The sequence below is a fragment of the Chamaea fasciata genome, unplaced genomic scaffold, assembly GCF_029207755.1.
Source record: "Chamaea fasciata isolate MVZ Bird 193981 ecotype frontalis unplaced genomic scaffold, bChaFas1.0.hap1 SCAF_4, whole genome shotgun sequence".
NCBI lineage: Eukaryota > Metazoa > Chordata > Aves > Passeriformes > Sylviidae > Chamaea > Chamaea fasciata.
The window spans coordinates 71,808,895-71,827,728 of NW_027094089.1; the positions used below are offsets into that span (position 1 = coordinate 71,808,895).

An 18,834-nucleotide genomic window follows, 5' to 3' on the forward strand; every position below is an offset into this window, starting at 1 on the left:
ATTAGAAACCCAACAGTTTCCTGAAAGTGGGGAGTTTTGTGGGATGTTCAGCTCCATTTACCTCCATTTTCTGCTGCAGGCACAATCAAGCCAAGCTCTAGCACTCCGGGTTAAATCATGGAACATTTTCACCTTAAAACTGAAACCATATACACACTTTTGCTGAAAGCATTGTCAGATCAGCACTGGAAGATTTTAAATCAGGCTGTGCCAATGAATGGGTGCATGAATGGCTCTTTTGTGGCCCTGTCACTTCCTAGGCACAAAGCCTTTCTAGCAAGCAAAATATTTTGGCCATTCTTATTTTTGCTGTGTGATTTATAACACTGTCCCAAAGCCCTTTGAGAATTTAAAACGCTGTGACCATGTTTTTCAGAGAGGAATGCTTAAATATAATATTCCCAGATCCCCATGTTCTTGTATGAAGCCTGCAAATACTGACAGGGATGCTTTTAAGTGAATATAGGATGGAATTCTGGCAGAATCAGAGCCACTTCAAAAATACCAAGTATTTTACTAAAGAGCTTTGTAACCCGCACAGCACAGAAGATTTCAGCAACTGACTTCAGTGGGATTCCTTCTGCAGAAAGAACTGGATCCTTCTGTCTTAAACAAGAATGGATTCAGGCTCTTGAAACCGCAAAGCAGAAACCTGAGGTCCACGTTTAGCTCTTATTTTGATCACTGAAGGTAAATGCATGTTAATGTTGTCTTTTTGGGGAAGCCTTAAGTCTAAATGAATGCATCAGTTTGGGGCAAGACAAGTTCAGGCATTAACACGCTCTTACTCATAATGTCTAACAAATAAAAACAAATTTGATTTATTTTTCAAATGCATTTTATTTTTTGTTTCTTTAGAAATCGCCTTAAGGAAAAAGCTGAAGCATCAAAAAACACAATTTTAAACACTGTGGGTTTCTACAGAAAGTTAAAATAGAGTCAATATCAACTTTAGTGGCACTTTACTCCCAAAATCAAGAATACTTTGTAATGCATAGTGCTACAGAGAACCTCTGTAAAGTAAGAGGACATTTCTTTGTATGTTTTGACTCAGAACAGACCCTTCTAAAGTCACAACTGCACCTCAAATAAAGCTGATTTATCTAGACCATGCCTGGGCTGAGCTGGAAAAGGTTGACTACAGTGGTAGTTTAGAATCACTTTATGCCTGGTTTTTGGGAAATGGTTGGTCCTGAACATAATCAGAAGCTGTGAGGATGCAAAAACATATCCACAGTGCTCTCCCTTCCCATATACAGGTGGGAATAAAAGGTCTGCACAGAGTCTAAACTCAACTTTTAGACCCCCACAAATGAAGTGTGGCAGGCCAAGTGTCTGCAAGAACAGAAGCACAGCGCGGGAGGGTTTAGAGTCCCAGAGCAAAGATTTTAGCTTTTCTCTGTAAAAAATGCCATTTAGTTTATGACTTATCCCTGCTGGAAGCACCAGGGTCCCCTTTCCCCAGCCCATATGTGGCTACATGTCCTTGAAGAGGTCCTCTGGCTCACAGGAGTTTTCCAGGGTTTCCAGATCCCAATCCGGGCAACGCTGCCCCGACGTCGTCTGCGAGGCCACGCCAGGCCTAGAAACAAAAAGCAGAGAGATGTGAGACAAATTTGGAAATAGATATAAGTAGTCCCAACGTCTGTTTTTTTTTTTTTTTTCAGGTTACATCTAAGAGGAAAGTGGTTTCTGTGAGACCTCAGCACTTGCTGGGGTGGCAGTGGCAAAGCAAGCAGAGGAAGTTAATTTATAAATGTCACCACTTCAGCTGCTCTGTTAGAAGTTTTTTAAACACCCTGAGAATGATTATTTCACCCACAATTTCCACATGGAGTGCTAGGAGCAGCACAGATGCAGAAATCATGCTACAAGACCATGTTCCCTATTTCTGCTCTCTCTCCAATACATGATTTCAGTAAAAACAGCTCTGCCTTTGTGCCTTGGGAAGGTGATGTATCCTGTGTTTCCAAAAAAAAAAAAAAAAAAGTGGCATTTGCAACAGCTTCTGATCTCTGTAGGAATTACTCATATGTGCTGAATCCACAAAAAAAAAAAAAAAAAAAACCAAAAAAAAACCAAAACAAACAAACAAAAAATAAATTAAAAAACAAAACAAAACAAAACAAAACAAAAAAAAAAAAACCAAGAAAACAACAACAACAAAAAAACCCTGAATTCTGCAGAGAAACCTTTTTTCCTGTGAGATTAGAGGAGATTTATCAATCACAGGGGTGTGTGTTTCCAGTGACCAGAATCAGTCACTGGAATTCCAGCATCAGTAACTGCCTTGAAAATTAGATGTGATCTCCTGACCTTGGCTCAGGATCTGCCTGCAGGGAATGGGTATGGGAAGCAGGGATCAGACTTGGTGTGCTGTACTGCAGGATTTGGGGCTGGCTGGAGCCAAAGGGTTGAGGGTTCATGCCCAGATTTATTCCACTGCTGCAATACTGACAAAATGGTGAAAAAATCATATATTACCCCAGATGGGAAGAACTAGACAGAAGTGGTGGAGAGTTCTACCCTCTAGTGCTGCCCTGTGAGGACTCAGTGAAATGAGGCACTCAATGAAATCTTAATTTCTGACTGGTTCAAGCATTTGCCTTCAATTGCTCCATGTGGTAAAGTCAATACTGTTGGTCAAATTCAGCAGTTTTCAGAACCAAATTTTTCCATAACTCCTACTTAGAAATCTCTAGGAAGCAGAAGTGTCTATAAAACACAGCAATTTCAAAAGGGAATTAGCTCTCTAAGACACGAGGCACTGCATGACTCCCACTTCAAGTTCCTAAGGCCCTTGGAGACTCAGAGCTCTGAACATTCTGTGTTTCCTGGATCTGGGGAATGAGTTTCATTTTATCCTGTTGTGCCCCAGGGCAAGCAGCAAAAGCCCAGTAAATGCTGAGTCTTGGATGCTGCCAATTCCTAAGAGCTCTCCAGCATTCAGAAGGGTTTCCTCACCACTCTCTCTACCACTCCAGTTCTGCAAACCTCTCTAAATTCAATATATTGCTATGTTCAGATTATGGTGATTACTTTCTCTGAAAGTCTAACAAGCTTTCTCTGACAACTCTTCCAAAACACTCTTCTTCAGACCTGAACAAATTGTGCCAAGCATCTTTTATATTCCTTTTGGCATGCAGTGACACCTAAACAGATATTTGCCCCACCAAAAGTCACTGGGATTAGCTGTGAAACAGACCTGCAGGAATTGGACCCTTCACCAATGACCTCAGAGCATCCCACACTGCTCTGGTGGCTAGAAATCAACTTATTTAAAAATAAAATACAGGCAGTAAGCCCCAACAGAGGGTTATAAGGTTCAATCACTGAAGGTGTGATGTTCTTTTACCTTTTTGGGTTTATCTCCAGTGAGAACAACATATGTGAACCACACAGTGTGTAGCCACACGCTGATCATTTAAATTAATTCTGAAAGGTCTCATTAGCAAATAAATTAGGCTGTGGAGGCCTTTGTGCCACCACAGGATATTTCAGGTGTAGTGGTTTGGGGTTTTTTGTTGGTTTGGGGGTTTTTTTGTTTGTTTGTTGTTGTGGTTTTTTTTTTTTTTCTGAGCATATGTTCATATATTATTCAGGCATAACCTCTGAGAGCCCACATTTGTTGGCTGTGAGGTTTCAGCTGTTCCAGAGTTTTTTGATTTGGACAAGGAAGCCTGTCAGAGCTTAAGCAGCGTCAACAACAATTCCATCCTCATTGGCTTTTAAAATAACAGTTTTCAACACCATCCGTGAGATCACATCTTTAAGCCAAGCCACTGTTGAATTTTCACACTGCACAGTGAGAACTATTAAGCTTCTGTGTCCTTGTAACAACATGGTCCTCATTTAATCTCCAAAAGCTGCAGCACTGTGCTTCTGAATAAACCAAACCCCACTTGCAGAGTGGAAGCATTAATCTCTTCACACAAAGCTCATCAGAAACTTAATTTTGGCTTTAAGACTTGGTGATTCCCACTCGCATGGAAGTTGCTCACTGAATACCAACAGCCTGCTTTGTGCTGTGGAATTATTTTGGATTTCTCAGAGAGGCTGTATTAGCATATCCTGATGCATAACTGAGTTAATTTCTTTAAATTGCAGCGAGTTGCACAGCCCTCTCTTGCCAAGAAGCCTGTAAGTAAGGCATTCTTCCTGAAAGTTTATTCTTCTGTTGGATCTCTTTTTGAAGTCTTGCCTTTTGGTAAACTTAAACTCCATTAACACATCTGGAGAACTGCTGACTATAAGAGATCATTTCATATTTCCTGACATTTAGTTCATAAATTAAGACAGAAGACCAGACCCACGGCTGGTGTGAATCACTGGAGCACTAATAATGTCCGTGGAGCTCTGCTGACTTACACCAGCTGAGATTCTGGCCCCAGATCTGGAAGAAAGTGGTTACATGACTTGATATTTCTTTCCAGAGCTGAGTGGGAGCCATGAGGAGCAGAAGACATGCAAAGCTCTCCTTATCCAACAGCCCAGGAACTCAGAGCCACTCAGGGCAATGGCTCTACAGAAGCTGCACCAAAAAACCCTTCATTTTCTGGAAAGATGAAGTGTCCTTGCACTTTGCTTTGCCTCTAAAGCCAGCCCAGCACACTGTGGTTATGACTCTACCCAAGCTTTTGTCCTTGAGCAACTCTCATGGGATTTGGAAGGAGAAAAACCCTCATAAACCAACATAGATGGAAAGGTTTCCCAAGGAATTTGAGCAATCCAGGATTGTGCCCCTGAACCACTGCATTATTCTCTCATTCTTTTAGTAATTAAAATAATTGGTTCCAACCATGAGCTGGCATTTTACCAAGAGAGGAGATCTCAGCTCTCACCATCTGAATTTCTCAGTGTATACATCCTTCCCCAGCTTGGTTTAATGGTTCTCTGCTTGATTTGGACATGAATCTTAATGAAGACTTAATAACATGAGTAGATAATAACAGAGGATAAAATCTGATATACACTTCCTTCAGTATGATAAAAATAGGTGTCAGCAGCAGCTCGTAGACAGAGAATTATTATAGCATTAACACAGGAACCTCAAATTTTTGAGGCCCCTTAAACCCTCACTAAAGCTCTTGGCTACAGCTAAGATGTTGGCCTTGAATAACCAAGGCCCCATGGTGCTCTCAGTGCTCCTGGGAGAAAGGGTGACTGCCTGTGGTTACTGGGCAAAAAGAGGAAAGCTAACCATAGAAAGAAAAAGAAATAGTGTCATGAAGAGGGCAGGGGGAAGCCTCTCACATGAAGTGATGCATTGAGAACACTCTGTGCAGACAGAGCTGTTTAAAATGGAATATTAAAAATGTGGGTAGGCTAAATGGGAGATACATGTGATTAAAAATATGATGGTATTCCCCCTCAGAGATATGCTAGAGTGATTATAAGGTAAATTATAGAAGCATTTTTCTTTTTAATTCAATGTAGAATGGAAAAAAAAAATAAAATGGTTTACATTTTGGCAGTAGTAAGAGTATTCAGCTTCCAGGTTCAGTTTTTGCTGGCATTTATTCCTAGAAATGATATGAAAGCAGGCCCACATACTTCTAAATAATCCTGCAAAATGTAAATCCCATCAAGTATTGAAGAACTTGCTGGATACATTCAATTTCATGACTTGAAATTAGAGTTGAGAGATTTTTCCCTAAGTTAGTGAAGAAACTGAGATATTTTTGTGTCGATTTCAGTCATCTGAAGACAGCAGTAGCATCAGAGATGATCAGGACCCAATCCATACCTGGCCCCAAGACAAATTCACAGAAACCAGAGAAAAATACTCAGGAAATAGTTGAATGGAACAATTCCTGAGACATCCATACCTGGCATTTCCCTAAGCTCAGTGTGTTGAGCAAGTCTACTCCTGGTTAAGGTCACCAGACAATGACAAAAACAACAGTAATAATAACAATCATCTTGTTCAATTTCACAGTTAATGAAGAACATTTTCAGTGCAGCAACCACAAAGTTAATGTTCAACCAGGGAATCAAATGTTCCTTAGTAAGCTTCCACCTCTGGCTGGAGGCCAATCTGCAACTGCACCTGCATCCATCACCACCTCTCCACTGTAGGGCAAGCCTAGAATTCCCTCAGTAAAACACAACTTAAAGCAAAACTTCAAAACCCAGGATGATTTTAAATATTGTCGTCAGCTCCTGCAAGCAACACTCTTCATTCTCTGGGACGAAAAACCATCAAATATGGGATTATTTTGTTTTATGCTTATACAAGTTGTGTGGGCTTTTTTAGTTCACATATCATTGGAATCCTCCAGAGGCAGGAAAGTGAACTTGGAATCCCTCAAATATCCTATAAATTAACACACTGATTGCAGCTAGAGCAAACAAATCTTCTTTATTGAGAAGATGCTCCTATTTATCTCTTAATTGCATAACTTTTATTTAATTATCAGATATAATTTCCAATAACTGGTCTAGATCAGTTCTTAACATTTCTGTTCATCCACTGTATTTATTTAGCCCTACAAAACAGAAACTTTTTTAGGGACTTACACCCTTTGAGTTGCAAATTCCCAATTAACTTCAGCTGGCATTGGTGCAGGTCATTATGTGAAGAGAACATTCTGGTTTAGCAATATAAATACAGGCTTGGATCTTACCATCTGATCAAACATGCTTACAGATGCTTACTAACAAGGATCTACTTAGAAATGTAATAATACATGTCACTTACAAGGAAAAAGCCTAAACAATGTTTGTTTTAGACAAGTGGCACACATTTCTGTGGCTCATTTCCACTTAAACTCCTTCCTGCTAAAATAAACTAGACCACATGAACTTCAAGGAACACACCAGCATCGCCTTCACTGGGGAAAAAACACAAACCTCTTAATCACAGCTACAAAAGTACAGAGTGAAGGAAAAACTTGGTTTGTTTAGGAATTTTGTCAAAGTCTTTCACAAATCCAGTGCATTGCAAATCTATTGGCAAATGCTGGGAGACATTTCTCATAGTCATTAAGCACTATTTATCACATATACATTTATATAACACCAGAACTGCCTAAATTGTGCCATTATCCTGCTCCAGGCTGTCAGATGTTGGGGCTGCTGGGTCTCCCTAACCCTTTCTTATCCCTCAGGGTGATCACAGAGACCTCAGAGGGCACATAAAAACCCCTGGTTTGATTTCTTGTGTAGAGAGTGTGGGTCCTTGTGCTCCTCTGTCTCCATCCCTGGAAGGGGTCAAGATGGAGTATGGAGCAATGAGGTTTTCCACCCCAAACTCTGGTGACTGCACATGGCAGCTACAGCTGAAAGCCATGCTAAAACAAATAACAAAGGAGTGTTTAACTGGAGAAAAATAGGAGTTAGTTCCCAGTTAAGTCTGAGCTTCCAGAGCCTCCTGAACCATGGGCCTAGCCTCCAGCTCTCTGGGGCCCACCCCCTGCACTGACTGCTGAAGAATGAACCACCCCCCTCCACAAATTAACAACATTTAAATTATTCTGAAAGAGAAAATTGACTAGTTCAGCATCTATATGATGAATATTTCCCTCTCAATAGCAGACTGTGGTACTCTGATTTAGGAGAATCCATGGACTGAACCCAAAGAATGATGTTTTAAAAACTCCTATGACCTAATTAAGCACTTTCTTTCTCCCTGCTGAAGAATTTGTACATATACACCTGGGCACCATCAGGAGCCCGTTAGTGCCCAGATTACCTATTATCCACAGATCTGCTCAGCAGGTTTTGGATCATTCACTTTAATCAGCTTATTGCAGAAAACCACTTTAGATCAGTAGAGCATGTGGATATATCACTCATGTAGGTGTTTTCTAATGACAAAATGCACTTAGAAATATAGAGCAGCAGCAAGTTCTTAATAAATCTAGGAGCAGGATTCAATTCACAAGCTAAGGTGGAGCAGATGAAGTATAGCAAGCTTTTCCCTTCCCCCACTCTAATAGGTTTCTATTAAATATAAAATTGTTTTTAGAACTCAGAACTGTGCTTTCCTCTCTGCTGCCTCTTAACTCCCATTCAACCTCTTCCTGTGTTCTTCCTGACCCCTCCCCAACCACGGATCTGAATTCATTCATACTCTTCTGAAATGAGGTCAAAGCTTTCATAATCAAATCAAACAATCACCTACCATGACACCTGTGAGAGCCAGAACCTGTTTAAACACACAGGAGGGGGGGAAAAAACCCAAAAACAAGAGGACAAAGCATATTCAGACCAAGCACATAAATTGATTACTTGTTGGGTAAATACTGCAAAAGAGTCTGGAGAATGAGATTTTTAAGAAAGGTTGCACCATCTACAAATAAACAACAAAACCCCAGCTAAACAAAAGGAAGGGACTGGCCCTGTGTATTTCTTTGTGAAAATTACTATAAAATTAGGGGTTTTCTTCTTAATGAGCCGCTTTGCCTTTTATTCCTGTAAATGGTCAAAATTACAGAAACCAGTGACACCCCAGCTGGGATGCCAAACCAACCCCAAAGGTGGAATGGAGAGGAGCCCAGAGGGGCCACCAGTCTCTGCATCAGCGAGCCATTCGTGTCCTTTTGGGAAAGGAACCAAGACAACTAATGGAGCTATGAGACACGAATTAAAAAGGTCAAATTTTAAACAGAAACTTCCAATTTCCACCTTTGCACAGATCAAGGCACAGCTTCAGAGACCCCTTGCACCTCATGCCCCTCTCTACCAGACGCTTCTTCTCAGGCTCCAGGCTTTCAGAGACACTGAATCAGGAAATTAAGAACAAGTCTTGGATAAAACTTCGGCATTTGAGGATAAACTGTGAGGCTCGTCAGGAGCATTAACCCACACAGGAAGGTGTGACACTGGTGTCCCAAAGGCACTGTGCCCTTCCAGCCTGCTCAGCACCTGCACTGGACACCTGCACGTTCCATTTCACACGTAGTGGTAGCTGGAAAAAACACTCAGCGATTTTGAGTTGTGTTGAGGTGGAATCAGCACCCTCCTGTGAGGAAGAAAGAGGCTGTGTCAGACTGGCTACAAAAAGGAAAGGAATGGATGACCCACCAGCTGTCCACAATGTGAGAACAGCTGTCCTTGAGTCAACTCAACACCGCCCAGAGCCCCTTGTCCAGGTGCACTCCCAGCCTCCAGCCCTTGGCAGCTTGGAAGCTCCCCAGGTTGCCTTTGGTGTGTTCAGCAACTTTCAGTGCATTTCTTTTTCACAGCGTGGTCCTGTGTCCTCTCAAGGCCATGGAAACTTACCAGAATCTTGAAGACACCCCCCACATAATGTATAGCGACGGAAAAAACACAGCAGAAAGCACAGAATACAATGAAAATGTGACAAAATTGATTAGATACCAGTGCACAGTAATTTTCTTTACACAGTTGTCTCAACTCCAGCCCAAACCAAATTTTTACCTTCAGTTCTGACATATTAGTACAAACATAAAGTATGTCCAGAAAAATTTCTTGTTCTGCTCTGGTTCAAAGCAGTATCCAAACCACAAACATGATACAGTTTTAATCCACAGAGAGCCTTGAAAACAGTCCCAAGTGCTGCACCACCACTGAAAAATTTAGATAGTTTGCCTTTTTGTTGAGTTTCAGCACAGTGCTGTAAAGGAATTTTTCATCTTACGTTAAAAGCATTAAGAGAAAAGGGAACACCATGCAGGTGGGCAACTGGGACTTTATTAGGAGAAGGCAGGTGTCAATCAGAGAATAATCATGGTTCACATATGAAACAGGTGCTGCTGCCTGGGTAAAACAACCCAGAAATAGCACTGAAAATGGAGCTGCACCTGGATCTTGAGGCACTGGTAACAGGTCCACTCATGTGATTTTATCCACCTTGTGGTACTGGGAAAAAGGGGAAGGATAATACATATTTTTCAAGTGTACCTCCTCACCTGATGTCTCAATTGCTTTCTTTCCAATGGAAAAGAAATTAGAATGAATAGTAAGTTCATGGCCCAAAAGCACAGGTAAGACACTGCTGTCAATTAAGATTATGACAGATTGAGCATTCTGAATCCTGATTCTGTCTGAAATGGGTATCTTTGCAAAGGAGAGAAAGGAAAGGAAGGTGAAAGACCAAGACACAAGAATTCCAATCTAAAAGAGCAGATCACAGCCTGGAATAAAATCTCATGTTCAGAATAGGCAGTTCAGATTGTACAGAGTGATGCAAGCAATTTAAAAGACCTAGTTGTTCAAAGAGCCTTCAAAAAATTTATTTTAAAGCACTATTATAAATAAAAATGGTTGCTTGAAAAGTTTCCCAATAAATCTGGCAGACCAAAGACATTCCTAGTATCATTAGGGAGGAAAAAAATCAGAATTCAGTCTGAAGCACAGGCTTTCAGTTTGAGCTTTGCTTAACTTCTTGTTAAATACCCAACATCACTTTTAAAATAATTTACCAGCCGTGTTTCCAACCCATTCTACATTTTCATCCTCAGTATTGTTAATTGTAATAAAAATATTCAGGCAAGAGTAACAGAAGCTCATTCTAAACCTGGAGGGAACCAACAGGAGTCATTACAGCGAGGGTTTGGTGCTGTCAAACTGTCAAGTTTCAAGATTAACATAATTCTTTGGAGCCTACGTTTTCCCTGTCCTAGAAGGGAAAGGATAAGCTGTTTTCTGATGGGAATGCAAGGAAACAGACTATTTAACTGCAGAATACCAAAACACTCTATAAAAACTACCAATAAAATTATAAATGTGAAGAATAAGTTTGATATTACTGGTGAAAAAACACGACAAGGGCCTCAAGGCCCTTGGTGGGATGAGGGAAATTTCAATGGTGTTGTTTCTGATTTCTGTACCTACAGAAAAGGAGGCTGTTCAAACCTAAACTACTCCTGCCCTTCCCTCACAACAGTTTGATGACCAGACAAGCACATTTACCTGACTCTTGTTAGCAGCAAGAGCTCAACAGGCAGGAGAAAGAGCTGAAAGACAAGATAAAAAGAAAAAAACCGTCTTATTTGATTACTAAAGCTGTACAAAACCAGAGCAGTAAGCAATGCTCATGCTGCCAGGCAGAATTTATGTAGTAAGGTGTTTTTCTTCCTGTAAGCATCCTAGACCTGATCCCAGCTTTACAAAAATCAGCAGATTCAGAAGGTTTGGAAGTGGACTGGGGGCTTATCGAAAGCAGACAGTTCTCCCCAAGGCTTTAAACAGCAGAAAATCATGAAAGGAAATACCTCTTGTAAGATTTCTCTATTGCTGCTTTCAAAAATGAGAGGGGATAAAACCAGCCATGCTCCTTTTGCAGAGGGGGATGAAAAATGGGATAGCATAAACATCCAGGACAATCCTTTTGAAGTTGGGATCAAAAAAAAAAAAGGAAATGAAGCCTCTGGGGCAGGGGCAGGGGAAGTTACATCTTTATCACATTGAGTCATTCATCTTGAGCACTTCTGTGTGTCTATTACATATCAGCAATCGCAAATTAGGCAACAATCGCAATTTAGGAGTGTGATAAAACCAGGCATTCCTAGAAAATCTTTCTAGCAGATGATGCTTAATTCAAAGGAGTGGGTTTTTTCCTTCCAACAGTAGCCTAAAAAGACAAAAACTCCAGTGAAACTGTCTCTGATGACCAGTCCAGATCGATACAAGGCGAGCAGCTAGAATTAAATCAATAAAGGGAATAATGAACCCAAAGACACTTCTCTTCAAAGCAAAAAGCCCAGATGATTCAAATTCCCTCACAGACATTGTCCTGCCTCACCACAGCTGTCTGGCCTCCACACAGGTCGAAGCTGACAGGCCACTGTGCTGCTGAAAATGCCTTAATGGTGATTAAATACCTGCAGAATGATCAAAAATGGAAATGTTACAAAGCTGAGTGAGGGAGAGGAAGGCATGGTACTCCTGAGGACCATACAGAGCAACACAAGTTTGGACAAAAATCCCATTTCTGTAGAGGCTGTTACTGGCAGGGTGAAGGTGGCAGCTGGAGAGGGATAAGCAGGTGTCACACCATGCCTCACAAAGTTGTTTCGGGCACAGGCTTGGGGTGGTCACATTGACCAGGTGTGCCTGGGCTGCCTGTCCCAAAACAGTGCCAAAAACACCCATTCTCCACTGTGCCTCTTGGTGCATTTTGTTTATTGCTCTCACCCTCATTGTCTGGCACACCTTGGTGGCAAACTCCAATTGCTGCACTGACAGGAAGAGCAGCACAGTAGCTCCCTGGCAGGAACCCAGTGTAGGTCCAAACTCGGAAAAGCTGGAGCCCTGCCAGGTACAGCACAGGCAGCTTTTGGTGACACAAGTGGGTTTTTTAAAAGGTTAAGTACACCACACTCCAGCAGAACCTCCAGTGGATGATGTATTGCTGCCCTTTCTAAACGTGAATTCCCTTAATGGAGGAGCTCCAGAGTCACTGAAGGCCTTGCTGAGTTGATGTGTTCACAAGTGCTGCTTTGTGCAACAGGAAATGAAGAGAATCTTCTAGGGGAGGGGTGGGGAAATGGAAAGAAGAAAAAAAAAAGAAAAAATTCAACATGGAAATAAGAATGCTGTGGGTTGATCACGGCTGGACACCCAAGTGCCCATCAAGGCTGCCCTGTCACCCCAGTCCTCGGCTGAGGAGGGCAGGGACATCACAAGTGGGCTCTGCTGCTCCTTCTTCCTCAGGGGTTGGACTCCTTACATTCCTTCCCTGCTCCAGTGTGAGTCAGTTCCATGGGGTCAGTCCTTCAGGAACTGCCCCAGTGTGGGTCCCCCTCAGGGTCACGCTGTTCCCACCAAACCTGCTCCAGCATGGGCTCCTCTCTCTGCGCAGCTCCTGCCAGGACCCTGCTCCAGCACAGGATCCCCACAGAGTCACAGCCTCCTTTGGGGCCTCCCTGTCCCAGAGTGCGGTCCTGCAGTAGGATCTGTGCTCCCCAGCCCCCCAGGCACCTCTTCCTCTAACCCTGAGGATACAGGGCTGTGCCTCTCACATTCCCCTCTCCAGCTGCAGCTGCACAATTTCTTCCCCTTTAATCTGCCATCCCAGAGGTGCTACCACCAAGAAAAATCACACAGAGAGTCCTGGTAAGGTTGTTGTTAATGCAAAAAGCACAAGTAAGTAAAGCATGCTGTATTAATGGCTATTTTGCAAGGCCAGATTGCAACCCTGCCATCCAAGGGAAAATAAAGCAGCCTTAAACAAGAGATTTGGAAACAGAATTTTTTCCAACACATCTTGAATTCAGTTTGCTAAGTGGCTGCCTGGCCACCCTTGCAACCTCTGGGCTCAGGCACTCGTCACATCCTGGAGTATACCACCTCCCCAAGAAATCCAAGGAAGTAACTGACCCACGGACCCCCTGAGCTCATCCCTTAAATGACAGATATTCAAGGAATTCTGTCGCACCAAAGGCGTTCCAGAGCCTGGCAATCTGACTGTATATGAAATTGGAGGCTATTGAGGAGGAGGAGGAGACGTTCTTGCCAATCCTCCTTGGAATAATCTATGTCTGTGAAGCCCTGTACATAAATATATACATACAATTATGTATAGGCAGCAGGAGACTGCCTGGCTATGCTTTTCAGCCAAATCAAAGACACACATTAAATATACATCCTCGTTAATTCTAAGAAACATTGAGAAACTAGGGCTTTGGGCACATAATCCAATGACCTAATTACACTCATCCACATACAGCAGTTTTCCTACTCCCAGCAGATAAAATGCTTAGCAACCCCCCCTGCCCTTCCTGAAATTTGTTGTGCAATGTTCCTGTCACCAATGCTGCTCTGGTCTGTCTTAGATGTGACTGTTTCAGAGACTAAACCACACACATTGCCAGAGAGTCATCGGGTCTCCCTTGAACTTAAATCACAGAGTTTTGGGAAGAGAAATGAAAAAAAAAAAAGCCTTACAAAACAGAATGTTTTCTTCAGCATAAGCCCTACATCCAGTATGAATGAATACTGCAACATGCTCCACCTGAAATGTAGATGATACTCCCCTTTTCACCTGAGCTTTTAAAAGTGTCCTCCCCACCACAGAAAAACAGCCCTTTATATTTCCCTTTTAAAACACCCCAGATATACATCTGGGTTTTGGGACTTGTCTAACACATGATGGAAAGACAGGCATTTAGTTTCTATGTTTGCCAGACAAAATCTACAGGTATTAGGCACCAATTTAAATTTGTTTTTGAACAGCTTTTGTCAGCAAGGGGAACAGAAGAGTCCTGGGACAGAACAGTGTTTATTTCCAGCTTTTACAGTTTCTGTCCCACAGCTGAATTCCTGGTCCAGCTGAACCTAGTGTTTCTGGGTGAATACACTAAAAACAGTCTAGGGGTAAATATTAAACCAATAACAGCCAGGTGAAAAAAGAGCATTTTCTCAGACAATCCTTTTCTTAAAGATAGTTATTTTTGTACATTGATCACCTAGGCTTGAATTTCTATGCTCATAGAAACTCACTAAAAGAATATCTTAAAACCAAATGATCAGAGATGCCTTTCTCTCTATACTTGGGTGTCAAAGGGGTATTTAATGAATATTAATTCAGGCAAGTCCTCTGATCTGGACAGCCATGGCTTCAAGTTTAATGGAAATTTCCAACAGGTCTACAGTTACCTCAACAAAAGACAAGGAAAAATAGCTTCACATATGTTTATCATAGCAATTCATACTTACATGCTATTTTTCAACTCAAACAGTTAATTTTAGAATAGAGAGGAGTGAATCTTGCTTTCTGTCAAGATAAACACTTGTGACATACTGCACACAGAAAATAATCCAGAATGACAGAATTGATTTTGGAAAACGACACTCACTAACACAGCTAATGATGAGTAATTCCAGGTTGGGATTTACCAGAGTTGATCTGAACCATAAGCTATTTCTTTGTCTACAGCCCTGTGGAATAATACTTTAATGAGACCGTGGCAGATTTCCACAACATTTAAAAAAAATCAAAAAAAACTCAAAACCCCCCCCAAACAAAAACCACCCCCAAAACAACCACACACGAAAACAAAACAACCCACCTTATTCTAAAGACATAACTATTTCCTCAGAGCAGCCAACAGAATCTCATTGCACTGATGGCATGGTAATCCATTCCTACTTTTAACTGAGGGGATTATCACTAAAATAAAGACAGATTGCACTTGTAGCTTGGTTGCATTAGTTAATTTTCCATAAAGGCATCATGATGGTTTTATTTCTTATGGCTTGATTTGTTTTTTTAACCGATGCATGTCACGGATTAATTCCTGCCCACAGACAGCCCTCCACTCCTGCCTTCTCCCCTTTGATGCTGCTTTCCCCATCATAGCCCTGCTCTGTCTCTGCACAAACAGCTGAGCCAGGATCACAAACTCCTCCGACTCCAGACTCTGCCAAGAGTGTGAGAGCCCAGCATGAAGAAGCAGTTCAGTGATCCAAGTTCCTGTTGCCTAATCAGTCCTTTCACCCTGGCCAGGAGGCAGTTGTGCCTCTGCTGTGGTTTTGCAAAAAAAACCAAAAAAACCAAAAAAACCCCCCATGAATTATATGGCAGCACAATGAACTATCAATTACTGACCCAATTTGCAATGCTGGGAATCAAATCCCAAAGAATCTAAGTGATCAAAGAGGAGTCATAGATTGCAAATTTTATTGCTGTATTTTTACTGGAACACAGTTTACTCCTCCTAAAATCTTCCGCATTAACACAATACATAGTCTGGAGCTGTTTAAACAAAACCTCATTCCACAATTCCACATTTCAGGGAAATTAGCCAAGTAATAAGACAAAGCATTTTCTTTATGGTATTAGAAAAAAATTAGGAAAAGTTTTGAAAATTTAACTCCTGTCCCTAAAGCCTTAAACTCTGGAAATCAACCATACAGCATACATTTTCCTAGATAATGAAAAGTATTTGTAATGGATTTTACAATTAAGTAAATGAAAGCTGCTGCAGGATCTGTTAGGGATTGTCAAACCACTGTAAAGAATTCACTGTTACGTCAAACCCACCATTAAATTTCTTTTGCATTTAGCCACAGGCATCGGAGAAGAAACAACATTTTACACTGAAAGAACCCCTCTCATCTGGAAGATAACAACTGAATTTAACTTCAAGAGCGAAACGTGAGGGTAATAAATCAGCCAAGAGGATGCATGTGGCACGATGCACATGAGGCTCTGCAAAAAGCACTTGGTTTTCTTTGTTACTTTCCACTCTACAACCCATTGATGCATTGTTAAAAGCACTGGAAGCAGAAAAGGCACAAACTCAGGCCCGTGTTGGCAGGAGCAATGCTGAAATGGATGAATTTATGGAATTTTGCTGCTGCCACCAGCCACAGCTTTCATATGAGGCACTTCAGAAAGGAAAGAATCTTTGGATGCTTTTCAGCAAAGTTAAGTCTCAGGAGGAATTTAGGCAACACCAAACTAAAGCAGCATTCCCTGCTAATTCTGACAAGGCTGTGCCTTCCAGCCTCTCACCAAGATGTTTCTGCTCTGTTGCTGGAGGGAGGGATGGAAAAAGACCTGTTCTGAGGAAACCCAAACAGAATATGAATCAGAAGCAACCTACTTGGGATTTTTCCTTTGCTTTCTTTGGGTTTTTGAGTGGGTTTGTTTGGGGTTTTTTTGGTTGTTTTGTGGGGGTTTTTTTGTGCTGTTTTGATTTTTTCACTGTTCTTTTCTGTCATGGAAAGACAAAACATTTTCCTCTTTTTCTTATCTTCTAGTACTTTATTATTCTTGTATGTGGTCAGTGGCGTCCCTCACACTAATAGGTCTCAAACTCACTTCAAGTCAAGATTTTTCCAATATTTCTGCAAAACAGGATCTTGTGCACTGAAGAAAAGGAAGAAAAAAAAAATTACTTCGAACAGAATCTCATTCTGATAGTCCTGACTTGACTATCATAATCCTACTGAAAGAAATGCTCCTGGTAACAGGAACCTGTAGGTTCAACGAGGTAAAGGCAGTGGGTGTAATACCATAAAGAGCTGCAAATCACAGAATATTTGGGGTTGGAAGGGATGTCTGGAGCCCACCCAGCCCAAGCCCCTGCCCAGGCAGGGTCCCCTGGAGCAGTGACACAGGAACGTGTCCAGCTGGGTTGGGATGTCTCCAGACAGGGACACTCCAGGCCCTCCCTGGGCAGCTGTTCCAGGGTTCTGCCCCTCCATGGACAGAAGTTCTTCCTCTTGCTGGGGTGGAACTTGCTGTGCTTTATTTGATGGCCATTGCTCCTCATCCTGGCACTGGCACCACTGAACAGAGCCTGGCCCCATCCTCTGGCACCCCTTGGAGATGTTTGTATGGATTGATGGGATCTCCTGTCAGCCTTCCCTTCTCCAGCGTGACCAGGCCCAGCTCCCGCAGTCTCTGCCCAGCACAGAGAGGCTCCAGACCCCAAATCTTCTCCTACAACACACAGGAGCTGGAAATCTGGCCCCACAGCAGGTCATAACCCGAGATATGGCTAAAAATCTGAATAACTGATTAAACAGAATGCTCACAATTCAAAGAAATAAGCAGCCACCTTTGCAACATAAACTCAGCTGTGCTCTCCTACAGAGATGCTGTGGTTGAAACTGAAAAAGTCCTGTAGCACATATCCTCCATGTGTATGAACTGTGCACTGGGAACACTGCAGGGCTCCACAGCCCAAAGATGAGCTTTTCTATCAGAGCAGGTCACTCCAGCTGAAACTGCTCCTTATTGTGGCTGGGGACATCACTCAGCAAGATAAGTATCCCCTGAACTGGTTGCCTTGGTACCCTTAATGAAATCCCAACTTCCAGCATGTTCAGCTCATCTCAGAACATTAAAGCCTGATTGCAAGAGGCATGGGGAAAATGAGGAGATGCCAATTGAAAACATGCCTTTTATTCATATAAATAACTCCTGAGAAAACAAGGTGCTCAACCAGGAGTCAGGATGCCCTGACAACTAAGAGCAATTTGCCAGAATTCAGTGTTTGTACATCTATCTATACACAGATCTAGAGCTGCACTGGCATTCCTGCATGCACAAAATAATTAATTTCTCTATTTACACTTGGTTTCCAGAGTACAGAATTAGATGAGGGGTCTTTATTTACCTTACAAAGGACTGTAACAAGAAACAAACTCTGTGGAGTTTTTCAAACTGATCTATTTCCCCCAGAACTCTTCCTCATTATTAGTATTTCTGAAGCACACTGTTAAATTCAGCCAGAGATGCTGCTTCATTTTTTCCTCTGGAAACAGTATTTTGCAAGCCAATAAATATAACTGACAATTTCTTAATATATTGTCCAAAAGCTCTTTTTCATTTCAAGTCATCTTTCCTAATCCCATTTCTCATATTACATTCTCTGCTCCACGCTGATACTCTTCAAGCCTTATCAAATGTTTCCTTTGTAGCCAGCCTGTATGTATTTAACCTAAACTCATCCCTCATAAATCCGGGCTCCAAATACCTTTCCTGCGCACGGTGTTCTTCCCTCCATCCCTCCAGCTGTCAATACCTCCCTGCTAACAAGACCTCAGCATCCCCAGTGACAGGAGACCTCTGCTTATTAGACTAAAATTGAATTGGTCTTTATTGCTGTCAAATCAGTATTCCAAATTCAAGCCTAATTTGCTGTCAGTTACTACTTTTTAAGTCCCTTTTGGCATTATTACTTTCTAAGATTCCCCTCACTCGCAGGAATCTGTGGCTCAGATTATTTTTCCCTTGATAGGCTGGCGCTAATTAATATTTCTAAAATGCTTTTAAAGTGGAAAGCGCTGTATAAATATTAAGTACCCTTATCTGTGATGGGGAAACGTGCCCCATTACTGTTGTCACATAAACTTCACATCAACACACTCCGTGCACAGCCCTGGTCACGGGCACTTGATTTCCGACAAAGC

General features: G+C 41.9%; 1 protein-coding gene across 4 annotated transcripts in view; it reads right to left on the bottom strand.

Annotated features, from left to right (window-relative positions):
- Positions 1-855: 855 nt before the first annotated feature.
- The window catches only part of XRCC4 (X-ray repair cross complementing 4), a 142,760-nt gene continuing 124,781 nt past the window's right edge, over positions 856-18,834 (bottom strand). For 3 of the 4 annotated variants that reach the window (XM_066181938.1, XM_066181940.1, XM_066181939.1), the window contains exon 8: positions 856-1,582. In XM_066181938.1, the coding sequence (XP_066038035.1) occupies positions 1,477-1,582 (106 nt within the window). In that variant the 3' untranslated portion in view covers positions 856-1,476. Of the gene's footprint in view, positions 1,583-6,342; positions 8,966-18,834 lie in introns of those variants that run through there. The other variant, XM_066181941.1, reaches the window with a different exon arrangement.